The 27,650-nt window shown below is 34.7% G+C and overlaps 2 protein-coding genes across 3 annotated transcripts in view; one reads left to right on the top strand and one right to left on the bottom strand.

Annotated features, from left to right (window-relative positions):
• LOC136028964 (ral GTPase-activating protein subunit alpha-1-like) overlaps positions 1-17,649 on the top strand; it is a gene marked incomplete at its 5' end in the record, with an annotated part of 66,556 nt that extends 48,907 nt beyond the window's left edge. Inside the window, 4 exon segments of the mRNA XM_065706962.1 lie at positions 1,592-1,878; positions 5,034-5,170; positions 13,137-13,247; positions 15,755-17,649. Coding sequence (XP_065563034.1) covers positions 1,592-1,878; positions 5,034-5,170; positions 13,137-13,247; positions 15,755-15,900 — 681 coding nt within the window.
• A 5,598-nt stretch (positions 17,650-23,247) lies between these two features.
• LOC136028963 (EH domain-containing protein 3-like) overlaps positions 23,248-27,650 on the bottom strand; it is a 29,526-nt gene continuing 25,123 nt past the window's right edge. Inside the window, exon 6 of one of the 2 annotated variants that reach the window (XM_065706960.1) lies at positions 23,248-23,841. In XM_065706960.1, coding sequence (XP_065563032.1) covers positions 23,636-23,841 — 206 coding nt within the window. In that variant the 3' untranslated portion in view covers positions 23,248-23,635. Of the gene's footprint in view, positions 23,842-24,043; positions 24,280-27,650 lie in introns of those variants that run through there. The other variant, XM_065706961.1, reaches the window with a different exon arrangement.

The following is a 27,650-nucleotide window of genomic DNA, read 5'->3' as shown; positions in this document are numbered from 1 at the left end:
AGAATTGTATTAAAAGTGATGTCATTTTCACTTGTTGATAGATAGTCTCTCATCCATCCATTCATTCTAAGGTAGAACTAAGGTAGATAGCCATAGAACTAAGGGATGGTTGAAATTTTCGGTTTGACTCAAGATGGACATTGTCGACTTGACTTGTATGCAAGAAGTGGTACCTGAATTTGCTTGGACTCACAGGTGAACAAGTGACCTAAGCCTAATAGGCTTGCCCGCTTAGAGTCTCAGTTGGACTACCGCGTTTTAGGATTGGCACATGACAGACAAGTCCCCTGGACTCGCAGATGAACGGGGAGATTTATAGTTTTCCAAGTGTTTTGATAAACAGTTTTGGAAAACGGCGGGAGTAGCCTGACTCTCAAGTTGGACAAATATATGTCTGTTCGCTTTTGAAGAGGCACGCCTGTCTAGAGCCTGAGGCAGGTTGACAAAATTTTAGTATTGATACATGACCGTTAGGTAGCCTGGAATCGCATCGTAGGTATTTTCCTCGAAAATTTTTTTTTTCCCCTGAAGAAGAGATGCAGTACTTTAGAAATAATCGCCTTTTTTCAGTATTTTCGTCAGGTCTAAAAGAAAAACCTCATTTATTTTCTTTTTATCTGTATATTATGGCAGGTCAATGTTTCAGCATTAGAATACACTCTTTGAGGTACCCCCCTTAACTAAAAAATAATCAGAGAGCCTACTATTGAGATTTCAAGCTCTTACCTACAAATATTTAGAATTGTGTGTTTTTTGCTGAGGTAAAATCGTGGATGTGCAAAATTCTGGACTTCCTGGTGTATCATTCACACCTAATTCACTCCCTTTCCTCCCGAGAAGGCAGAATATTGGCTAAAAAGAACGACGAACGAGGGTTTCATTTACTGCAAAATGGAGATTGATGCACTTGATAGTTGCACTTGATATGTGCTTGGCTATACAGGGCATGGGGTTGGTCCCAGCTTCTGCAAGGTCAAGCGACAGGTTTGTTACCTATACTCATAACAAAAACCTAGCAAATAAAATATTGACAATTTGTTCGTTTTAATTTTTAGCCTTCATTAGGAGGGGAGATCTAGTGCAATTTCTGTAACCATGATTGATGCCAAAAATAATCAGTGGCTCCGTAAAAGACTGACCAAATGGAACATAGAAATGCACAATCCTGAACAATATTTCTTTGTTTATATATTTCTATGTTAATAGAAATACATATATTTTCTATATAAATATGAAACATAAAAATACGTATGTAACAAGTAAAACTATTAGTCGCGATGATGCTTTATTAACTCTTTTGATTAAAATGTTTACTTTCTACATATTTTTTTTTGTATTATATATATATATTTTAATTTCCCTTTATTATTTATAAATAGAAGGCAATATTGTCTAATGAGTTTATTGACTTAAAAAAAATAACAAGAAAACATAATACATGACTTTATGAACTTTGGTATTTATTTGGTATTATATTAATTTAAAGGCATATTATAAAACGAACGCTTAATTCTGCGGTTTGTGTACTAACTTTCTCCTAAAACACCCTAAATTTAAAAACAGGTAGGATTAAGCTAATATTTATTTTTAGACCCGTCACCTAGGTAACGACGAAGTACATATTGTCTGGTCAGAACATACACGCGATTATCGCCGAGGAATAATACCAACCGAATTTTGCGACGTTCTGATCATCATATATCCATTGCCAAATGGACTATTTCGTATTCAAGTGTCAAAGAAGCAAGACATACCTTTTATTGGACCACTCTTTAATGAATCTATTGTTGATAAGTCTTGTCTTCCTGGGTTGGTTCGAGCAACAGCCCTAAACGCCTCAAGAGCTAAAAGAAGCCTACTACCTCTTTATCAAACATTGTAAGCGTTTCTTCTTTATTTGAGCTTTGCTTCTATTCAACGTCTACCTTTGAATTTTATCTTTTCTTTTTATCTTTTTTCTTTTTATCTTTTCATTTTTTCTATTTTTGATAAGTCTTGTCTTCCTGGGTTGATTTGAGCAACAGCACTAAATGCCTCAAGAGCTAAAAGAATTCTACTACCTCTTTATCAAACCTTGCAAGCGTTTTTTCTTTATCTTTTCGTTTTTTCTATTGTTGATAAGTCTTGTCTTCCTGGGTTGATTTGAGCAACAGCACTAAATGCCTCAAGAGCTAAAAGAACTCTACTACCTCTTTATCAAACCTTGCAAGCGTTTTTTCTTTATCTTTTCGTTTTTTCTATTGTTGATAAGTCTTGTCTTCCTGGGTTGATTTGAGCAACAGCACTAAATGCCTCAAGAGCTAAAAGAACTCTACTACCTCTTTATCAAACCTTGCAAGCGTTTTTTCTTTATCTTTTCGTTTTTTCTATTGTTGATAAGTCTTGTCTTCCTGGGTTGATTTGAGCAACAGCACTAAATGCCTCAAGAGCTAAAAGAACTCTACTACCTCTTTATCAAACCTTGCAAGCGTTTTTTCTTTATCTTTTCGTTTTTTCTATTGTTGATAAGTCTTGTCTTCCTGGGTTGATTCGAGCAACAGCACTAAACGCTTCAAGAGCTAAAATGAGTCTACTACCTCTCTATAAAACCTTTGGATTTGATAACGTCGAATTCAACATCCACCTTTGAATTTTATCTTCTCTTTATTTTTTCACCAAACTAAGTTTTTTTAATAGTTAGGATTCATTAAAACAGCAAAAATAGAAGAATCGCTAATATTCATTGTGCTAAAAAAAGGAGTTTGTTTGCTAGAGGCATGAACAAACTCCCTCCTCCATCCTTACCCCCTCTAGATGTACCATGAGCTAAAAAACACGCTTCCTTTCCATCGAAGTTTTTTTCTTCCTTTATTTCTCTTCAATGTTTTGTTTGAATTTTGTCTTCTCTTTATTTTTTCGTAGAACTGAAGTGTTGTGTCCGTTCTTCTTCTTCTTTTTTTTAGTCTATTTGAAATAATTAGGATTCGTTGAAATAGCAAAAACAGAAGAATTGCTAATATTCGTTTTGCAAAAAAACGGAGATTTTTCTTTGAGGCCTGACCCACCCATCCCCCTCCCTCCTCTGTAAATGCACCATGACCTAAAAATTAGGCTTCCTCTTTATCGAAAGTGTTTTTCTTTCTTTTTTTTTTCATTTTATTTCTCTTCGACATTTTGTTTGAATTTTGTCTTCTATTTATTTTTATATAAAACTGGAATTTTATTTTTATTTTTAGTCTATTAGAAATAACTAGGATTCGTTGAAACAGCGAAAAAAGAAGAATCACCATTATTCATTATTCAAAAAACTCGAAGATATTCGTAGAGGCGTGCCCCCGCCCCCTCTATACACGCACCATGAGCTAAAAATAACCTTCCTTTTTGTCGAAAGTGTTTTTCTTTCCTTATCTTCATTTTTCAGTTCTCATCAACATTTTGTTTGAATTTTGTCTTCTCTTTATTTTTTCATAGAACTAAAATTTCATTTTCTTTTTAGTCTATTTGAAATAATTAGGATTCGTTGAGAGAGCAAAAACAGAAGAATTGCCATTATTCATTATGCAAAAAAACGAAGATTTTTCCTAGAGACCTGCCCTCGCCCCCCTCTATAAATGCACATGAGCTAAGAATAACCTTCTTCTTCATCGAAAGTGTTTTTTCTTTCTTTTTTTTTCATTTTTCACTTTATTTCTCTTAAAAAATTTTTTTGAATTTTGTCTTCTCTTTTTTTATAGTACTGAAATTTATTTCTATTTTCAGTCTATTTGAAATAATTAGGATTCGTTGTAACAGCAAAAACAGAAGATTTTCTATTATTCATTAAAAAAAATGGAGATTTTTGTCAGAGGCCTGAACCTAAAATCAAAATAGGAATAAGTGTCTGATCTCAGTTCCTTAAGAAAAAATTACTACAAAGCTTGAAAAATTTGTTAATTGTCGCCAAGCGCTAAATAACGTTGATGTTTTTTTTTATTTTTTTTACTGACACCAGCACCAGTTTTCACTTTTTATAAGTTACCCACACTCTTTGGTCCCGAACGGCTGCGTGGATCTTGGTTTTGGACCTAAAAGACCCTTGAATGGAATAAAAAAATATTTGTCACATTAAGTTAAGAGTGGATAATATATATTTCCTTTCTTTTACATTTATTTAGCTATTATACAACAGTATTTTCGGTACTTGTATGATAAACCTCCTACCGCTCAAGTAGCTCCTACCGCTCATTCATTGACGCAATATAGAACCTTTTTTTTTTCTTTTTTTTAGTTTCTTTCAGTTTGGTGTGAGACAAGACAAAGAAAAGTGACAGAATGTATGGAAAATGTATAATTTTTGCTATATATTTGCACATTAGGGGGGGGGGTAAATTAGTTGGACAGTTTGAAGTTAGAAAACAATTCCTACTACATAATATGCAGAATAATTATACGCACACACTAGGCATACAGACCCGCTATACTTTACCCCTCCCTCCCCCTAATGTGCAAGTATATAGCCCAAATTTGTTTCTAAAGTATTACAGTTTTATCTTACTTTGGTATATTTCATTAGAATTGAGTGTCAGAGAAACATATTAGAAGAATATTAGGTAGGGGGTATGTCATATAAGTACGGTATTTTCTGATACAATATTGATTTGAGCAGTGTCGTAGTCCTCCTCCCCCTCGAAATATGAAAAACCGTACAAAATATATAGTTTTGAGTATGGATTGGCCGTAAAAAGTTTCTTTTGATTATTGGATGTCCTCCCTCACCTGAAAGGTAATCCTGGATAGCTATTGAAAATTGCCACCAGGGCCATTAAAATTTTTGTAATAGGATTATCTTAAATTCAGAAAATTAACTTTTAAGATGTCATGCAGCTTAAACACGGGATGTACATATTGCTATCCTTACTATACCTATCTATACTGATTTCCTTAAGAAAAACAGGCTTGAATATATGTCCTGCCTACGTAAAACTCAGCTCATAGCACATCCCTGAGTTGGAGGCAAGCTTAATTCATTAAAAAAGAGAAACATTCATAAATAGTAAACTATTTTTTTAATTTAGTTTTGAAGAGCGTAACTACGCCTTGCAATCTTTGGTGGAACAATTTGCACTGCCAAGTAGCTTTGAAGAGTTTAGTTATCAAGTTATAACCCCTTCAGTTCAAGGCCACTTTCAGCCCGTGTCATCTCGTATGTCCAGTAAGTCATTGTTTGTTTATTCATAAGCAACACAACCCGCGGACAAGTTGAGCATCACCAGCAAGATGAAAATTTAATAGGGTGCTTTTAAATTCTCTTTTTTTTAGTATAATAAACGGTGAAGGCTAAATAGAACAAAAAGATAGTTTTTTGTCGTATAATGTAATGTTTAGGTCGAAGTCTGTTTGACGATTATGGTTTATGACGTTACGGTTCTTCTCTTCTAAAACCTCTGTCTTTTGCCGACCATAATTGAAAAAAAACCTCCATGTGCACTGTGGTTGATTATATCATGACAGTGCTAAAGATATTAGAAACCAGGCATTTATTGCGACTTTTTTTTAAGAGACCATCTGAGAAATTGTCTATAACAGACCATGACTCCTCCAAAATCTCAAATGGCCGTGGAGGGCTTCATAAAACATGAATCGTAAGGGACTCCTGTCTCCTATAGCTTGGTGAAATGTCTTTCAAATGAAAGTTTTTTTTTTTTTTTTTTTTTTTTTTTTTTTTTTTTTTTTTTTTTTTTTTTTTTTTTTTTTTTTTTTTTTGCACAGCAAGTCTTTATTATTTCCTAACTTCCTAACCCCATTTATCACCTGGTATTTACTTTAGCCCGTATTGCTCCAAAGCTTACTCATTGTATCTTATTCTCATTTATATATTTTAAACGATTATATATAGGCTCTGTATGTATATTGATCCTTACGAGTCAAAATGTTTTTCATCACCTATTTGTTAATCCTGATTGTACGAACGCCTCTTCCTTCTTGCTTGAAACTTGTTAGGTCTTTATTAAAAGTCCTACTTAATTTAAGCTGTATGCAGTACGAAGTCAAAGCACAATCATCGTAATCTTCTTTTACGATTTTGTTAGTTTCATTAAAACGATCATTACCAAGTATCATCTGGATTGAAAGGGATTTCTTTTGTTAAAAAATGTCTTTATCTTTAACAATTAATTTGTTTTCCTTGCTGAAATTTGGTGTGAAATTGAGTGGGAAAATTTTGTATTTTTGCTAAATAATCGCTCCTGCCATTAGTCCAAAATTTTGGACTCTTTTGACCATCAGTCCAAAATTTAAAACCAGTTTGGAAATACGGATTCGTTAACCATGAGGATTTTATAACTCACTTATTGAAAATTATCCTACTTAAAATATAAATTTCCTTGGTACACCCTGCTAGTGCATTGTGTAAAACTGAAAGTAAGTATTTATATATAATATAGATATAACTTACTATTATTTTTTATTTGTTTGTTTGTAATTTCCATTTATTTACTGTATATCCAGTTTTTCAATAAAAAAAAATTAATAAAAAGAAAACTAAAAAACTGCAAAAGCAATCATAATAACAGATAAAATACATTCATTTTAAACATGCCTACAGGAAATAAAAGGATTGACAAAATCATCACCCTTCTAAGATTTGTCTGAAGGTTCCCTTTCCTGGAAAAGTTGTAATCAAAAACTATACACCCCCCCCTGAAATAATCTCTTTATCTTTCTTAAGTGTCAGACGCGTGTATGCAGTATATAATTTTTACTTGTACATAACGCGTAGTTTTTCTTTGTACATAATATTTGTACATAATACTAATATATAAATTGTGATGCTAAATACTAATAAATGCTCAATAGCTTTACTAATTTAATTTAGGATATAGCCTAATGCTGCACCTTTTATGGTAAGCCTCGAGTGAAAAATATTCCCGGTGGTTGTTCTGTATATATTTGGATTTGTATTTGTATATATTTGGATGTTGGTGGTTGTTCTGTATATATTGTAGATAAAAATAGACTCCAATGAAAAAATAAGGAAATATATATGCATACATACACGCATATACACATATAAAAAGAGATAAAATAATTTCTAAGAAGCCAATGAATTTTTAATAATTTTTTTGAACAAACCGAATGAGTGGCACCTTCGAGCTGATTCGGGCAACTTATTCCATACAATATAACTCGCAATTAAAGGATTAAAGTCTGACCTTACACAAGGAGTAAAAGGAACTTGAAAATGATTTTCGGTATTGATTTTCGGATTAGATACATATGACAAATTAAGTCAAATTATACATTTTTTTGTTTCTCAATCCACCAATAGCCACAAGCTAGGCTTTCACTTCGATGTTTGACCGTTCACAGTTTATTTGTGAAGGTTTCAGTTTTGCTCCATTTGCATGAAATCATAACTTTTCGAACATAAAAGCACTAATCAAGAAAGTTTAAAGTCATGGCTGTTAAAATTTTACTATACTGAGTACGAATCTATATATATACAAATAAGTTGTCTGTCTGTCTTTCTGTCGAGTGACGTCATTATAAGGATTGAGCTGTATGTAAACTGAAAAAGAAAAAAAAAACTAAAAAAAGGAAAAAAAACTGAAAAATAAAGGAGAAAAGGAAAACAAAAAAAATAAAATCTGTATGCATAAAAATAAGTTGTTTGTCTGTCTGTCCGCATATGACATCTAAATTATTTCATCATATACCAATTCAAAAACGAATGTATACAAGCTGAAGTAGCTGAGTGGTAGAGCGTTACGTTCCAGGTTTTAGGTCCGAGAAGTTCCAGGTTCGAACCTTGAATACAAAAGAAGAAAAAAAAACTAAAAAAGGTAAAAACTACAAAAAAAACTAAAAAGAAACTACGAAAAAAAACCTAAAATAGCTAAAAAACTAAAAAAAGGTAAAAAAAATTAAAAAGAAAAAAACTAAAAAAAGGTAAAAACTACAAAAAAAATAAAAAGAAAAAAAAACCAAAAACTAATAAAAAAAAACTAAAAAACTGAAAAAGAAAAAAAAAACTAAAAAAAGGAAAAAAACTGAAAAATAAAGGAGAAAAAGAAAACAAAAAAAAATAAAAATAAAAATAAAACTAAAAAAGGTAAATGTATTCAAGCCGAAGTAGCTGAGTTGGTAAAGCGTTATGTTCCAGGTTTTAGGTCCGGGAGTGTCCAGGTTCGAACCTTGGCTTTAGCATTAATACAAAAGAAGAAAAAAACTAAAAAAGGTCAGACCAGGACGCAGGGAATATAAATGACGACCGGGACACTCAAAGAGAAATTACAGACTGGGACACCGGGACACAAATGACGACTGGGACGTGTGTGTCGACTGACGTCATGTTTGTCGACTATAAATGACGACAGGGACACAACTACAACGTGGACGCAGGGGGGCACAGGGGGGATATATAAATGACGATGGGGACACAGGGAATGTTTGATTAGCAATCACCATCAACAAAGCTCAAGGGCAATCATTAGAATAATGAGGTATAGATTTGAATACGGATTAATTTTTTGATGATGAATGTTTAGCAAGGAAAAAAGAATTGATTCAAATAGTAGAAAAAGTGAAGGCCCTCAAAGAGAGCCCCCTAAAAGTGACAGTAGTTCTCCAGATGAAAGCTATCCGGCGAGATTATAAACAGTTATTGAAACAGAAAAAAAGAGAAGCGGAAATATGGGATATAAAACAATTATCGGAGAGTTTTAAAATGAATGACACGAAAGTATTTTGGAGGAAAATTCAAGACCCTGAGAAAAGAAAATCTACCCAACAAAAATGCCCAGAACCAGAAACATGGCCACCATATTGTGAAATAGGAAACGATACAGCACCTCTTGGAGTGCTAAATTCTATCCCGACGGAGGGAACTTGTTCCCCGCTCCAAGAGCATGACTACAGTTTGCTGGAGGAAACAAAGGAGGAGGAAATAAAAAACATTTTGAAGAATCAGAAAGGGGGCACAGCGCCGGGGCTGGCTGGAATCCCTATCATAGTTTATAAGAAATTCGCTCTGTCATTCGTTCCTATAATGGTCCTCATCTTCAATGCAATTCTTAGCACATGTAAACTGCCCGAAGCATGGAAGACGTCAGTAATTTTGCCGCTTTCAAAAAGGGAAATGCGGAGGAACACTCCAACTATAGACCCATATCCCTAATACCAACGACGAGTAAAACTTTTGAGAAAATTATTGATGTGAGACTGTCAAAATGGCTTGAAGTGTACGAAAAAATTAAAGAAGAGCAAGGAGGCTTCCGGGCCGGATACAATACAGCGGACAGAATGTTTGTACTGCATGCCCTTTCTGAAAAATATGGAAGAGGAAAAAATAAATTTTACTTGGCTTTTTTAGACCTCCAAAAAGTTTTCGATAGCGTGGATAGGGAAATACTGATAATAGAATTAATTAAAATTGGACTACCAGGTCATTTCGCACAGCTGGTAGCTAATATGTATGGAAGTACAAAAGCAGTCGTTAGAGTGTTTGGAAAAGGAGATTCAAGGATATTTGAACGGACAAGAGGTGTTAAACAAGGAAGAGCCCTGTCACCTCGGCTATTCGGAATATTCGTAAACGACATCGTAGGATTCTTGGAGAAAAGATGGGCCCCAACCGTTAAGCTCGGCAACAGAATGATTTCGGCTCTGCTGTTCGCCGACGACATGGCATTAGTAGCGAAAACAGCTCGTGAACTACAATAATTGACCTGATGGCAGAATACCTTGAATCGAAGAAACTACGTCTAAACCTCGGGAAGACGGAGATAATGATCTTCAGTAAAGGAGGAAGAAGGAATTTAGTCGAGAACGAGAAATTTCGGTTCAAAGGACAAGAGATTAAGGTAGTGAAAAAGGTGAAATATCTGGGATTTACCCTGACACCTAACTGCAGTTGGAAGGAACATGTGAGCGAAATGTCAAAGCGAGGGAAAGCAGCAGTGGGTGCAATATTACGTAATGACCTAGTGAAAAAGTCGAAGTCATTAAAAATGTTTAAGCAAATATTTGATTCGAAAATTAAACCGGCAATCCATTACGGAGCTGAGCTATTGGGCCTGGAGGCCGCGGAGAAGCTAAAATCAGTCCAGTTTAGATACTACAAAAGACTCTTCGGGCTGTACCAGACAACGTTTTGGCCGATATTAACCCAACTTCCTGAGGACCGATTGGCTAAACAAGCTTATAATGATTTGCTTCGAATTAATAGGAAAACTACTTGGACTCAACAAATCAAGAAATCTCTTGACAAACTAGGCTTCTCTTATTTGTGGATGGAAGGAAACGGACCCGGAAACACACAATGCCTTCCAGAAATTATGCAGAGATTGAAAGACCAAGAGATACTAGAGTGGGGTTGTTTAGTACGTTCGTTGGAAACACTGAAGGAATATAGTAAAGTAAAAGAAATTTTTGGGGAAGAATATTATTTTAAGGTAAATTTACCTTTTAGATATTTAAAATCATGGATCCAGTTGAGGGGAAATTGCCTTACAGTACATAGGCGACAGAAATAAAAAAAAATAAGGGTACAAATGGTAAGTGTGGGTATTGCGGAAAAGAGGATAATAATTTAGCCCATTTCCTCATGGAGTGCCAGGAGCTTGAAAGTCTTAGGGATGAAATTTGGGGGGGGGGCCATCGGTTGGTGCTGCTTTCTGATATCCTGAGGTCTTCTATGCCTGGAACCATATGCAAAATGGCACGATATGTGGAAAAGGCGGGAGAGGCTCAGTCGAGCCCGAGTGAATGAAAATAAGTATTGTTTTATATAGAGTGTGTGCTCTGTGCAGTGTTGTATTATTAAATCATGTTGTGTATGGCCGTAGGGCTCAAATAAAATTTCTTTCTTTCTTTCTTTCTTTCTATACATACATATATATTCTGATAAGTAATACTATCACGGTAATCAAACAAAATTTATTCTGTGTATGACACCACACCTTGGTGAAGAAGGGCGTCTGAAGGGGGATGTGGAGTATCTGAATAGGGATAACCAAAACTACAGACTAAGTGAGAAATCGTGTACTATTTTAGGTGATTTTTTTACCAAAGAAAATTTTGTTTCCTGAACATTTTAGTTTTAGGTCTCCCCTTCTCCTGAAATAATTTGTCTGATGGTAGACGCTTCGCAGAAATTCCCTAATAAAAATAAACGGTGTCTCAAAAAGAACACTTGATTTGAATTTGCCAAAAAAAAAAATGAATTCACCAGACACTTACAAAATTACACGCTAAATATTGGCCTGGAAAACAAAACTATAGTATCAAAACGTAACCTTAATGATCAGTGAAAACAAAACATGGAAAAGCAATGTTACCACAACAAAAAATAAAAAATAATGGGCTTTTCAACTCCAGCGTTCTTTTTGAGACACCTTAATTTAGGAACCTAATTTAGACACTTAATTTAGGAAGAAGCTCTTAGTGAGGAGATGACATACCCGATTCCTTGCGTGGTTTGCGTCGCTTCTGATTTTTTATCATGAAAGAGCGTTTTAGGCCACTTGAGCATTTTTTTTTTAGGGTACGGGATGATCTTGACCCTCTGAGCAGCTTTGCAAAATCTACAGCAGGAAGGGGGGGGGATCAAGAGACAGGCAGGATGTCCCGTATCAAGTTGCTATAAGACCATAAAAATATCTTAAAATTTTTGGGAACTTTGGAGGTTGTTAAAGCAGAAACTTTATATAGGTAGGACTGCGTGTCTTTTTCTGATTCATAGACATCAGGTGCAAAAGAATATGTCGATACTAGTGATGAATCACACTGAACAGAAAAGCAAAATTTTTATGGGAAGGATTTAAAAAAAACTAGTTTTGGAGTAATTTAGCTCATTTTCAGAAAATACTCTGATCAATTCGGCTTTTAACGTAGTTGAATACCAGCTGTCATGTTTCATCACATATTCTCTACAATGACACAACTCGAAAAAATTAGTTATAAAATAGGACGGTCGCTATTTCGATTCTTTTATACTTCTATATGATTTTGTCGTTTAGTTCTTTGGCGGATGAGAACAGACGCGTGTTGAGACAGCTCAGAGACTCGAATCCGACTTTTTCGGGGATATCCCAGATCCGTTAATGTGAGGGATTTACTTAAGGTAACTGAAGTTAAATTGCTAATGTTGGATAATTTTACATGAATTAATTTATTGCTCCTCTCTAGATAGTCTGGGCCAACCCATTACTAGATAAAAGTTATTATATCCTGCTCTGGAAGAAATCGGGAGAGCTTAGGGTCTGTCAAATAAGTTATATTTACTACGCTAAAACTGAAAAGTTCAGTTTAGTAATTAAATCTGGAACAGCTACTGAAACGTCGATTCGACTCCCTATTCGCTAGCAACGGCTCTGGGGGATGTTTATCCTAATTTAGTACACTAAAAAGCAGTCTAAAGATATTGCTAAAAGATGCTGCCAAAAAATGTATAAATAATGTTTGCTTCATTTTATAGTGATTAAAGTATCAAGAAAACTGAAAACGAAATCAGATTTCGAATTTCTTTAGTGGAATCTTACACAACCATATTTACCCTTAACAAATTAGGATACAGCGAAATTCAATTTTAACGAAAACGCCCTCTATATGCAGTTATACAGTTTTTTGTAATAGTGGGGGCTAAATAAAAAGAAGAAACATGGTTGACAATCGTCAAAAAATAAGCGAAATTAACCGAAAAATATTGGCATTAAACAATTGAAGAAGATGTGGCTTTCCTTTGAAGATATTTGAAAACTATCATATTTTTTATGTCTGAATTTTCACTCACGAAAAGCGACGGCAAATTTAGTTAATTGTTTTGCTTATTTATCTTGTTGGTTCAGCCTGGCAAAAATGACAAAAACGTGATACTAGACTAAAAACTTCGTAATTTGTACACAACCATAAGAAAATTCCTAGAAAATCACGGTTTCTAGGTATGAAGACCTAATATGGGTTCAGGGGGATATTTATTTATTTTGATGTTCTTGGTTCGTTAAAAATTTTCTCTTTTTGCGTACAAAAGTATAAATAGTATAATTGAATTTTATTTTTCCTTCTTTTATCATTTTCTTAATATTAATAAACTGAAAGCACAGTAGGAAGATGTTTACACATATGTATGCTGTCTAATAAAGCATGCCTTATGGCTGTACTAATTTCTAACCGGGTTACAGGTGGTTCGCTTATAACAACACAGCTCAGTGATGTGGTAACCACTCTATCTCTTCATTCTAACAATAACCAATCTCTCAGACAAGGAAGTTTCATTGAAGATACTCGTAAAGGTTGGTTTTCATTCATGTTTTCCTTTTTCCAAATATATGAGCTTGATTGAAGTTAAACCCGTTTCTGTTGTCCCTTGCCTTAAGCTAAGCTCTCGTAGAGGACAGTAAATTAATAAGACAGTAAAATCTCAATAGGAATTCTGGCTGGTATGTACCGACAAGCCCACAGTTGTAACTTACACCAAAAGGACAATGTACTTATATCATTTGATTTATCCCCCTTGTACTCCTGGTTATCCCCCTCGCATCCCTGGCCATGGAGCCTTTCGAGGGTACTAATAGTATTGTAATTCCAAATTGTATTTATCAGTGAATGAAACTCTGAATCATTAATTTCAGGTCTATCCATTCACCGAGCCAGAACTACGGCATTACTTTGGCGTTTTCTCGGCAAGGGATCTAAAAAAAAAAGCGGTTGAAAAATATGCTTAAAAAAGAAAAACTAGGAAAATTATTCTTTCTTTGACAACTTTTAACTAATATTAAACGTATTATCAATATAAAAAAACATGTGAACCGAATTTCAAAAATGTAGTCCAGCAGACTCTGCGGATGAAGGATGACAGATTACCAAATATTGTCCTTTTCGGCACACCGTCTTAGGCAAACAGGAAATTAGGTTGTCCACAGTCGGGGTGGGAGGATGTTGTAAGGAAAAATTTAAGGGAAATGGGAAATTCCTAGGAGTGTGTAAAGAAGAAGGCTTTGAATAGATTGGGATGGAGGAGGAGCGTGTATTGCCTCAAACCTCAAGCAGCTTGGTGTCGCGGTGAGTTGTTAGTAGTAGTAGTTGGATAGAACAAAAATTTAGCTACAGAGTGATAGCAAAATTGTTCGCCTTTTGTTGATGTAGTAAAAGCGTCGGAGAGCAGAGAAAGAAGCCGCAAACCTGCAATGGGAAACATAAGTGCTCTTACAAAAATTTGATTTTGTTAAAAAAGAAACTCGTGTTTTATTCTAGATAGATATTTATACGCTTAAAGAGACAAGCAAATATATAAATGGATAAGACATTTATTGAGACAGTGAACTTGGAAAATTTTTTTATACAAATACTAATAAATTACTACTACTACTAACAACTCACTGCAGTCCCAAGCCGCTTGAGGCCAACACAGGTGTTTATACTAATAAATGTCTGAATATTTCGAGTTCACATCCGGAAGCCTGTATCAATGGGAGCAAAAGAGAAAAAAAAGGAACTAGACGAAAAAAATTAACATATACTAATTACATAAAAAAAAAAACACAAACGTTTTTGCCTAGAATTTTGCTTAGGGGGCTGCACTTGTTTCAAATTTACCCATTGGATACCTTTTTGGGGAAGGCCATAAGCGGAAACTAAGGTCCTTTAGAAGGTCTGATTCGCTACTCACCATTGTTTACCACTATTCTTTTTAGCTTTTTACCTGCTTGCGCGTCACAGCGCTTTTCTATATTATCTGAGATCTATTCAGATAATAAATCGATCATTTCGACTATACGGCTAAATCAACGTGGAGCCAAACAAATGTTGTATAGTAGCCAGAAACTAGTCAGTCACTTTAGCTAAAGAGCAGTACTAGAGGGGGTATTGATGAATTTCAAAATCTTTTGAATCAGTAATTATTAGTTTGTTGTTTTTAATTGTGATCCATTATTTTGTTAATGGTTCTTAGACTATCGAAAGAAACCTTGTAAACCAAAATAAAAGTGAATACGTTATAAGACCGCATTAAATATATGACGTTTGATAATTTGAAGTCCTTTATTTATTTCTGGTTTGGTTTTTTGTTTCAGTTTTTTTTTGTGTCGTTCAGGGGTGGATCCAGGGCCCCCACAAGATTTTTCTGGTGCCTCCATTCCGTTCTTTTATTCTTTTTTAATAAACTTGCCAATTTGGTCAATTATTGACGACCTTGTTGCATTGCCCCCTCCCCATCCTCAAGATTTTGCTCTAGATCCGCTTTTGGTGTCGTTAGAGTTTACTTCAAAAGGCTTGTGTTTAGTGAGCGCTGAAAACGGCTTCGGGGGAGGTCTTTCCTGAATTATCTGCCTAGTCTTTTCGCTTTCTTTTCCACTGTCTAAAAATCACCCTCGTTTCCTGGTTTCTTACTTATTTTTTATTTTATTTTCGTCTTTAATTTTTTATTTTTGTCTTTTTTAATTTTGTCGTTTTTTATTTTCTTTGTTTTTATTTTATTTCTTTACACTTTTATCAAGCGTCAAATAAAAGTAAACATTACTGGTTTCTTACTTATTTTTTATTTTTTTCTTCTTTATTTTTTCTTTTTTTCTTTTCCTTGTTTTTTTTTATTTCCTTCCTTTTTTTATTTCATTTCTGGTTTCTTACTTATTTTTTATTTTATTTTTCTTATTTTTTTCCTTTTTTTCTTTTCTTTGTTTTTTTTTATTTCCTTCCTTTTTTATCAAGCGTCAAATAAAAGTAAACATTACTGCGAAAAACAAACTAGCCAGAAATTCGAAACTTTTCCCCTATAAATACTAACATTACTTTCTATTTTTAGTGAGCGACGTTTCAGCTCCAGAGATTGATGAATCTCCCAAGCCATCAAAAAGGTTGTCCTTCAAACATGCATCTCGATTTGTATCTGGATTTGGTCTCCTACCTGATGTCTCTCCAGTCACTGACCAGAAAAGGTTTCCTAAATAATTGTCCCCGTTGCTCTTCTAAAATACCGGTTACATTTTAATCCCTGTGTAGGTTAAATCTTGATATATTCCAAAGCTAGTCGCAATGCTTCAAGTGTTAAAAATTATTTTGACTAATCGGCGAGAATAGAGATAACTCCCATTTAGTGCGACCGTGGAACTTAACTCATATTTTCATGATCAAACATAGCCGCTAGTAGTTATTAAATAGCTTCTGTGAAGCTATCTTCATTATAACTTTTTCATGCGAAGTTGAATAGGTGTCGTGTTAGTGGTGATAGTCTTTCAATCGCTGAACTGGACTTTTCATGAAAAGTTACTTCTAAGGTGTCTAGTTTGCCAATTGCACATTATTCTTTAATCATTATTCACTGTATTTTTTATTTTCATTACTTTATTTTGGACAGAGTTTCTAACTCTCCCTTTTTTTATTAACCCTTTTCTCATTTACTAATTTTTCTTAATATTCTACTTCTTCCAAAGTAATTTTGGACTTCGTCTGGCTACTTTGATCTTGACAGGGTTTCCAAGGCAAATTAGAAGACGCTTTTTCAGAAGAAGCTGAATTCGGCGATTGAAAAGCTTTTTTCACAGATGCGGTATCTGGCCAACTTCACCTGAAAAAAAATGCTTAAGGAGGGCATAATGAAGACAAGCCTTAGGGAGCCTATATGCTGTGGATGGACTATACGGATGAAAATGAAGCGAATTCATTATAATAAAAAAAATTAGCTTGTTCCCTCAGTTTGTCTTAAGAGCCAACAGTTTTATTTTGGAATTTGTTTAATTAGTGACGATGCAATGAAAATGCGGCCCATGAGGATGGGCCGAAATTTTGCGGGTTTAGATTCCCTCCCCCTTAAAATATTTTTATCTCAGCATATACAGAAAAATTGTCCACTGGATCATACTGGCACCACCAGCATAGATTCCATCCAGAAAATGGTATGTTTAGGATTCAAATGCTGATGATCTCATTCTAATGCGAGGAACAACATTTATCCACTTTTGGCTATCCTGTCTTGCTTTTCAGACATTAAGGTAAAACCACCAAAGCTTTAGTGCTGCTAGCCAATCCCTCACAAAGAAATCACTGTTCTATCCTTCCACAAAGATAAGAATAGTTATGGCTCTGGTGATATTTTCGCCAAATTCTTTACTCCTCAGGCCTGGGAAGGCAGAAATTTGTGTGAACGCTTAAACACCCTAGGTCTAGGGGTACTTAAAACGTGTTCTTTTTACCAGCAGTAAATCGTCAGAAATTTTACTAATAAAATGGGTCGTTTTTTGTTGGGGGGGGGGGGCTCAAGATCTCTTCAGAGAGCCGTCAGGAAACATTTAGATATTTGTGCGTAGAAATTCACTTTTTGGGCATTGATATTATTTAGATTTAAGGAGATATTTAACAAATGGCAAAATTTGAATTCGGAACATACACAGTGGGGGAAGGGGAGTAACTTGAGTCTGTAGTCAAATTATTTGTCGTTAATTTGATTAATATAAATTAACATGTCATTTTTTATGACCATTAACTTAGTTTGTGTAGATTCCAAGAGACTTTTAATAAAATATGTTTAGATCTTGGGATTTTTAATATCCCTTTCGTGCTAATAAATTGAACCGTGCAATCTTTTCTTTTCAGTTTTAATTATTGTTTTCACTCTTTGGAGTTAATGAGTCAGTCTTTTTCATGTTGGTGATGGAAGAAGTGATGTTTCTGTATTTTAATAAATTTGATTCTTATACCAAACTTGATTCTTACATCATTTGACGAAAGCGCAGGTTAAGGAAATTGTAATTAAAGCAAAAGTTGGATTTTTATTTCACCATGTATACGCCATTTCCTTGTATTTTTCTTTAGTGAAACAATCTTCCACTAGTTCATATTCTTCGTCACTCTTTAATTAAAAAAAGGAGACTAGGTTACCTAAAATCCTTTGTCAGGAATCACTTACAGTCCTTTATTAACTGTGAGGGGAAGCCCAGTCCAGCAAACGCATTCCCACTATGCTCCTATTAGTTGTACAAGAGTTGACACTTCCAGAACCACAGTTTAACCTTCTCTTGTCTATTCCAATGGTTATTCATTTCCCACTCCCTATTAACTGTCATTTCGTTTTTCGTGTGTCATGAAATAATATCAAGTGAGGTGTTAGACTTAATCTCAGAGGTGCCATATTTGGAGGGGGAAATTCCCCTGCTAATGTGCTCGGCAAGTAGGTATATAATGAATATCTAAAAATTTGGGCGTAATTTTACCTGAATGTTTGTGATTTTATTGGATTTCGGATCTTCGGTAAAAATAAACATCCAGCCAGTAAAATCACTGTGTAAAAGTAATGCGAAAGAAAATTAGTTTAGATTTCTAAGCGCTTTTCACTACACCAGAGAACGCGGACAACGCGAAGTTTTGCAGCAGTCTCACCGACCAGTGTTGTGAGAACAACCATTTAGTTTGTTTCTGAGCTTTCAAATAAACGTCCGAAACCAGTTATATGTATTTGGCACAACTATCTAGCGAGATTCTTGTTTACAAGTCACTCTCCGTGATAGGGACGAAATCCCAATGCACACCAAAAACTAATATTATGTGCACCAGCCAGCAAAACTTGCAAACCAACGATCACCAAAGATGACCTTGACCTAATAGGCGGTTGAATCCCCAAAACACAAAAACTATCCTTACAGAAACAACAATAAATGCTTAGCACAATACCCAACCCATACCCAAGGAGTATGGGTTTTTTATAAGAGCAGGAACCGGCAATACTATCAAAAAAAAAGCCACGCCATCTAGTGTTTGGCGACATTTAGCATTTTCTTCAATATAATATAATAACAGTTACTTTAACTAGTGTAGCTGGTGAAATTAGTGTATTAATAAGTGTATGATATCAGTTAACAGAAAAAAAAAGATTACGGAGCTTTTAAATAATGCCAAGTATCACCAGATGCTAGATGGCTTTGGTAGTTTTTTTTTTTTTTTTGTCTACACTAACACCAGTTTCTACTCTTGTAAGTTAACCATGTTCTTTGCCCTCACCCTTGAAGATCAACTGCTGTACAATTCTTCCTTACAAGTCCCTCCCAGTGATGGAGAATTTTTCTCAGCATCAAATACATATTACACACCAACAATAAGTTCACTAACTAGCTAATGCTGCAGGATCATCATCCCCAAAGATGACCATGATCTAACAACCAACGAATTTCAAGGTTTGTTTCACATTTTATCCCGAGTCCTTTTTTCAATGTTTACATTTACACTTTTTTTCTTACACATCGAAGTTTGGAACACATCAAAACTTTTCTAGTCGCCTATCTTGCGAATAAAAAACCCTAGAGTTTCACCAGCACATCGAGGCCTATCACTCGGCGTCCATTTTCCTGCAGGAGAATGACCTTTTAAAGTGATGTAATTTTCAAGTTTAGCAGGCATACATTATAAACCGCTGTTCAGTTTCAATTCCAACCATAATTACTATAAACTCAACAAAATTCCAAATTAGAAAGAGGTTTTTTTTTAAAGTTACCTTTTTGACTCTTATTATTTTTAATCAGGACTTCGTTGCGGATGAAAGCTTGTGATTTAAAAAACTTAATGATACTATAAAGCTATCCGTAGATTTTCACAATCATGTTGCTACAAAGAGACTGCACTAAGCACTGGAAAACTACGTCACTAAGTTCGTACACCAACTATTGAAGCATTCGGTCCCTCATTCATGGCGATGACATTGATCAGCCAGGTGAATTTTATCATTTTCAATAGTATCATGATAGATGAACAACTAAAACGTAGTTTATTACCTGGCTAGTATTATAAACATTGCTGTAACTATTAAGAACCAAAATACTCCAACTGTTCATAAAGACGAATTTTCCTTCCCTTACACAGTAAATGAAATGACAAAATCAGTCAAAACAACGAAGAGAAATGGTTATTACCTGTATATGACAGCGCTTCGTACTCATGGAGAAAATCACCTTTTATGGGTCTATAAAGTTTTTTTTTTTTTTTTTAATTACAAGTATATACAAGTAACTATTTCAAATAGTAATCTTATACGTTTGCTATGATCACACCTAAGAGTCAATCGTAAGGATCCGACGTATCGGTCGAATGAGAATGCGAAAAAAAATGTCAGCCTGAGCTTGACTTTGGTATCGTGATCAAATAAAAACAATCCCGATGGTTCAACGACGGTCCAAACGCACTTGTGTCTCAAAAAGTCACTAAGTGCGTTCCCTTACCTGGGTGAAGGAAGAGACAAAGGGGCAGAAGAAAACCTGAATGAGTTTCGTTTGGTCCAATCTGGAACTACTCAGCGGATTCATTAGCTACGGAAAGAGATGGCATAAGTCGTCGATCAACCTGGTAGAGTCACTAACTAAAGACATACTTTCCAGGCACGCCACCACGATGAAGCTGATGGACGCAAAGAAGAGCTAACGACCGTATCCTCCTTCAAGTACAAGTAAGTTTATTTATTATTCTAAGAAGATATATTGGTGAACCGACCAGGGAGCCATTGCGTATCTTAAGCACTTAAATTTTAGCCTAACTTCAATTTTGAACAATTTCTGCCTGATCGAAAGAAGCTATCCAGCAGAGAAAACGTTAGCTTAGTGGGATAACTCCAGATGGTGCTTAACAACATAGACCAGGGCCTTCCATAGGTGGGCGAGGGCCGAAGCAAGCTGCCCCGGGTGCTGCTGCCAAATTTTTCTAAGATGATTGCGTTAGCCATTTGTTAATTCCGGTAATATTTATGAGGGATTCGGGCAATTCTGCCCCTGAATAGATAAATCCTATAAAGACCTCTGACATGGACTATAACCTAGACTATGCTAGACTATTTTGGCCTCGTGCTCTTCTAGTTTTTAAGTGAACTTTTAATGTGAAACCAACAAGCGGTGACTTTTATTTGGTATTTTGGATCTTTGATTTTACCCGTTTGTATATGTGAGAATTGGTCTGCAGAAACATGAACTGGAACTAAAAAAAATCTCTCAAAATATTTTTGCACAAGGCAGATTTGCTATAAGAAGGCTCCTCTATTGCTGTTTATGACTCAACCGTCGTGCATAAATGTTTGACTCAATCGGCACTATCTAGAACAACTATTGATTGGGCCAACACCGTAGCTCGAGATTTAGAAAACACGGCATTTCGTAAAGGAAATTCAAACGAATATAATATTAATGTAGCTAACAATACGAAAGATAGTGTCTTGACTAAATGTGTGTATTTTTGCCAGTTTAAATGCTTATTTGAAGTTTTGAAAACATGAAATTCCCCATAAAAAGTATACTATCTTGAACGAGGTCAGTTTTATTAATTGAAGTCAACATAGGAAGATGCAAGAGTTGTGTTTTTGTTTCTTGCCTAGATGATGATAATAGTGTTTTTATGAAATGATTTGGTTCACAAGATGAAAAAAATAAAGCAAAAATAAAATGATGCGAATTAAAATAAATTACGAAAAAAGGCAAATCTTTTTATTTATCTACTGTTATAAACTTTTTTTTCAGAGTTTCAGTAATTATTAGGACGAGTAGTTGCTTATTAAGAGCTCGTCACTTTTTCCTTTCAAACTCTCAGGGAGAGGTGCTCCACATAATTTGAATAAAAATTCAGAATAATATGATTTAACCTCCGACTTTACTTCATTGGGAATAATACATTATGTAATTCCCTATATATATATATATATATATATATATATATATATATATATATATATATATATATATATATATATATATATATATATATAATTCCCCATCAAAAGTATAGTATCTTGAATGAAGTCAGTTTTATTAATTGAAGTCAAAATAGGAAGGTGCAAGATTTCAACTTCAACATTTTAACTGGTCAAAAAGTTCTTTTTTTTAGTTAATAGGAACTTGTTTTCAGGAATTAATTAAAATAAGTATAAAGTCTTTCATTTATCGAAATCTAGTAATTAAAAGATTAACGTCTAAAATAATGATTTTACTTTCCAGTTTTACTCTCCCAATGTGCATATTCGATACGAAATTCTATGACCACATGAAGGTTTAGAAAGGGTTTCTCATGTATGGGCATTATGACTGTGAATATCAAGGTTCTTTGAAGAACCGTTCAAAAAATAACTCCTTTTTCTTTTCCGCCAAGTCCAACTTGATTAATACTTGGTTTTCTATCGCTGCCATGCCTTAAGTTTTAATCAGCTACGCAAGGAGGATATATTTAATATTATTTTTTGGGTAAGGAGTTAACTAGATTTTTAGGTATGATTTTTAAAGAACTTTTAGGTATACAACTAGGTTTTTAAATGTTTTTTTGTTAGGTTTGGTAAGCAATAGTTTAGATTAGGAGCTATATTTCACATAATTTTTCAGTTAAGGAGCCAGCTAGATTTTTTAGGTATGATTTTTAAAGATTTTATTAAGGTATGCAACAAGTGTTTTTTTTTACGTTTCGCAAGCAATAATTTAGGTAAGGAGCTAACTAGATTTTTGAGGCATGGTTTTTTTCATTTTTTAAATATGTACCTAGATTTTTTAGTGTTTTTTAAGTTAGTAAGCAATAATTTAGGTAAGGAGCTACATTTCACATTAGATTTAGCTGTTACAGAATCAATATTTTCAGAACTTGGATTCAATGATCTGCGTTTGAGACACGATTGAAAAGTACATACGCAGTAACATTCATGTCTACGTGTAAATTTTGCCGTATGATTAAAAATAATCCCTAACTTAAAAGACTGAATTTCGAATATAGTTAACTTAGCAGTTTGATCTTCCATTCATTGGGACTTTCACGGGTAATTTCTTAATTTTTCATAGTTTTTCCTTTTTGTTTCTTTTATTTAACCTCCTCCTAAAGCAAAGAGTAGAATCACCGCAAGACTGTTTCAACATAATCTACCGTTACTATTTCGGAAAACCAAACAGGGACGGGGGGTTGTGGCTCAATTTTATCTCAGTCCAGGGAATTCAGCAATATTCTATCTCCAAGCACCATCAAGCAAAGTAAATTATATAAATCCCCCTTTCATCATCATCACAGGCTTTAGCAATTTTATTTGTTATTCTGGTATTGCCGAAGGTAGTTCTGGTATTCCATTTCAAAATTAGATAAGTCGCTTTTCTTGCATGATTTGATAAATATTACACCTTGTAAATATTATACGCAGATGTTCTATGTTTTAGCTAACCAGGATAGGCACCTGCAGAACATCTCAATTTGAACCATTGACAGTCAACAGTATTTTCCTTAACTAAATTATTAACAATAACTTTGATTAAACACTAAAACAGAACTTTAAAATAGCAAAACAAGCCGGTATCAAAGAACCTATTAATATAACATGGTTTATTTTTCAAACTAGCAACAACAAAAATAATCATAATAAATATCCCCAAACAAAAATATCAGGAACGAGGTGCTACCAGATAATTCCTAGTAAGTTTGTAAATCGAAAGAAAAATGGAAAGGCAAAAAATACTTTGAGAAAAAAGGAAAAAAAAATACAGGTATTGATTACTCCGAAAACGAAAACACTTAAAGCAAATGAGAAAGATGGGTGTACATAAAGATGGCTTAAAGAGCTTACAGAAAAGTTGGCTTTTGAATTTATGTTAATTTTCAACAGCAGAAGTTCAAAGAGAAGAAATAGGACAAAACTAAAAATTTCTCTCCCCCCGTCATCCTGGGAAAACACATAACTATAAAAGTTTACAACCACTTAAAACCCTCGTTTAGAGGGAGGCACTAAGTGACCTGGTAATTTTTCAGGCAAATCATGTCCATCTAACTTCACATTGATTAAATGCATGGCTAGTGCAAACTCATCGGAATCCAACATGCCGTCATGATCGACGTCAGCTAACTTCCAAATCTTGGCCAGAACTGAATTAGGCAATTTAGATTTCATCATCTCGGGTTTAGCCGCTGAAAAAGAGAACAAAAAAACAGTCAAGAGCGCCCCTAGAACACGTAGAATTACGGCAATACCTGTGTTCATTTCATGTTTGGAAATCTAGTTATTTGTGGTACATTTCAATGAGGGTCGTGATTTAAATGCATAAGCTTATGGTCTTTGAATGCAACTGGAATATTAATATAAGATGCTTGGAAAGAAATTATGCAAGGATAAAAATATAAGTAGAATTTATTACTTTTAAGTTTGAACAAAGAAAATTATCTAATGACAATAGGCGAATCATGTCCATTTAATTTCACGTTGATTTAGTTTCATGTTGATTAAATTCATGGCCCGTGCAAACTCATCTTGATCCAACATGCCGTCATGATCAACATCAGCTAACTTCCAAATCTTGGCCAGAACCGAACTAGGCAATTTAGATTTCATCATCTCAGGTTTAGCTGCTAAAAAAAAGAGAGAGAGAAAGAAGTCAAGAGAGCCCCTAGAACACGTACAATTGCGGCAATAACTGGATTAGTCCATTCATATTTAGAAATTGAGACATTTGTGATAAATTTCAACAGAATCCATGATTTAAATCCATATCGTCATACCCATTAACACAAATGGAATTTTAAAATAGTATTTGCCAGTATTTTGTTCAAACAAAATACTGGCAATATAGAAAATAGTATTTTGTTCAAACAAAAATAAATCATTTAATATAAATAGCCTTTTTTTTAGAACTATCGATCATGGCTTTTTATAGTTATCCTATTTTCTATTATTTATTCAAGAGAACAAAAAAAATGAATAAATATGCTGCGCAATCCACCTTCTAATTTTCCCTTTCAATAAAGTTAAATGGTCTCTATAAACCTCAATCCTCCACCCGAAGATATAAAACAAAAATATATAAAAAATGAAGTTTGCACCCAAAAAATCAACAGAGCCTTGGTCAACCTGAAACTTAAGCCCAATATGTTGTACAACCCACATATTTCTAATTTTTTTGGGGAAACCAGAATGGTTTCTATACAAAACCGAACCCCCCCCCCCTTCACCCACAAAAAAATAAGGTTCCAACCCAATAAAAAACTAGGATTTGCACCTTTTTTTGTTTTGTTTTTTGTAATGTGCTATTGACGAAAGTCAACACGCCTTAGCCCTTGTAATAAACTTAACACAGATAGATGAATCTGTAGTATATTCATGTTTTCGTTTTTTTTGGGGGGAAAGGGGCTTTCTATTGGCCTTGAGTATAAATTTATGCCTGAGAATTTTTTTTTCATAAACACATGAATTTAAGACTAATTGAAATACCAATAAGTATCATCCTTTTGATGATATTTTTACGGAATCACGATGATTTTTTGGCCCATTTATTCAACACAGCTTAAAAAACTACACAGAGAATAAACCTTAATAAAAATTCATACAAATGTCACACAGGTGTGCAGGTGAGATCCACGTATAACATATACATTTCAAACGGTGTTCCTTTTTTTTTACGATTAACTAGGATTTGGGAACGAGAAAAAGACTAATAGAGAAGGGTGCCGGCCTTGCCCAGCCCCTCCCCCTCCCGGAAAATTCCCCTCGCGCGAAACTGAGCGGCCACAGAGAAAGTACAAAATAGGTAGGTATATCAAAGTGCCGATCAGATGTTTTAAAGGGTAACTAAAGGACCAGATATCAAAAACAGCTTTAGGACAGAGGATAGGGAATGGTTGGTCTCCAATCACTTTCGACTTATGACAAAGCACTAGAAATCTCAATCTCAGATAAAATGAGCCTCCTCCGAAGTTTCTACGACCACAAGAGAGAGGTTAGAGCCCCTTTCCTATACAGGGCAAATTCTGCTAATTTTGGGGTTAAATGTTACTCTTTACTTCACAGTGACAGCTTAGACCAGAAATACTCCCAGAAATAAAGAGGATTAAACATCAACTTGTAAATCCACCGCCGCCCTTTTCTTAGAACTCTGTAGTACGACCACAGTTCCCATAAAACCTACTACCTTAACAATGGGCAGCGCTATAACACCACCTCTGACACAAACAGGTGAGTAGAACTTTCAATTACCCTGCTAAAGAAAACTCAAAATTATCCAGGAGGAAATTTTCCACAGGGGAGGGGGGACACCTAGACCCAATAGATAAAACTCAGTCTTTGAAAAAAAAAACACAAGATGAAGCTTCTTCATTAGCCACTTCCCAAAACATTTTTACCCATTTATAAATTTTAAGTGGCTAAAAGACTAATGAACGAACCACACCATACCCACACCTATCGATACAGAAGCCCAGATTTACGACTGACATGTGTTTTTCTGTGTGACGTTCAAATTACAGAAGCGGAAAATTAAATGACAAGCAATTAGTTTGAGTAGTTTGTATCACGACTAATCTGCTCCTAAACATTACCTAAAACTACCGAGTAAACCTGAACGCAGAATAACGCTCTACAATTAAAAATAAACCAAAAAACAAAACGATATTCTCCAAAGTTGGCCAGAAAATAGCAAAATCCAAACGAAAGTAAATCGACAAATAGAAAAAGCAGTAAGGAACATTAAACTGAACAGGCATCGCTTCCCATCGACATACAAGAGATTATCCCATGGGCAGAGGTAAATGATCTTACTAAAACTACGATTAGAACAAATTTAGGGATTGAATCTCGTTAGCTGTTCCATGTTATCAAGTTGAAAACGACAATGAGCCATATAGATATACAGATATATATGAGCCATATAGATATAGTTAGATATAGATATTCTCCCAGTCTACCTTCAATTTATCCCAAGGTGGGTTTTACGGCCACTTCCTCAAGTGGCAGGCAAGCGGGCAAGACAGATATATCGAGGTCAAAACTTAATGAATCCATAGAAGAAGGTCACTCAAGTCGATTGATTTTTGGAACTTCAAAACTTACAATTGACCTCAGTTTCTCAAAAATTGAATTCCAGGAAAATACTACAAAAGTCCTGAAAATACTGGCTTCATATACCGTTCTACAAACGTAATTCTCCAGTAGATACTTTGGGCTTGTCTAGTTCTTTGATTTTATCATGAATAAATAGGACATCAGACTTAAGCAATTTATGTATTGTGTCAACTAGCAGTCTTCAACATTTGGTAAATCGCATTTTAAGCTCTTTAAGTCTTTCTCTTTAAGTTCATTTCCAGAGAGTCATGATTATTTTGCTCTTCTGGGGTGTACCCTCTCAGTCAAGAGTCCAACATCTCCATAACAAGGAGAAGAATTTTAACTTTGTCCAAATTTTTGACTGGGTGTGACAATATACAAAATTTGCTTTTTCTATGACTACCAAGAAAACTGAAACATCAAAGATACTCGACGCCCTATGTGCCAACAATGGCACTGGAGGAACTTTCTTCTCTTTTAAGACATACTGGATAGTCAAATCTCAGAGGGTTGTCACCAAATGTTTTGCACCATTAGGGTATAGAGCTAGTTCAATATTCCAAGGATCATCATTGAGAGCATGTGCAGAGAAAAAAAAACTGTATAGACATAACGATCACCGGTTATGGAAACTATTCTGGTTGAAAATCCGTTGGAGAAGAGTGACACTGCTGGAAGACAAGAGCAGGAGTTCAAAGCGTGACAGCCTTCATTGATTAACATGGTCACAACAGCTTTTAAAGCACGGGTTTTTAAGTAGGCAGCACACCTTTTCTTCCCCAGCACTTCTTATTATGTCTGTACATCCTCTGGTCTTGGTGGAAGAGGAGAAGATTACTCCCGTGACTGTCAACGACTTTCTCTATCCTGTAGCTTCAAACTGTTTCTACGAATCAATCCAGTA

This window comes from Artemia franciscana, chromosome 7 (genome assembly GCF_032884065.1).
Source record: "Artemia franciscana chromosome 7, ASM3288406v1, whole genome shotgun sequence".
Taxonomy (NCBI): Eukaryota; Metazoa; Arthropoda; class Branchiopoda; order Anostraca; family Artemiidae; genus Artemia; species Artemia franciscana.
The sequence above is the reverse complement of the archived record's forward strand: the minus strand, read 5'-3'. Positions and strand labels throughout refer to the sequence as shown.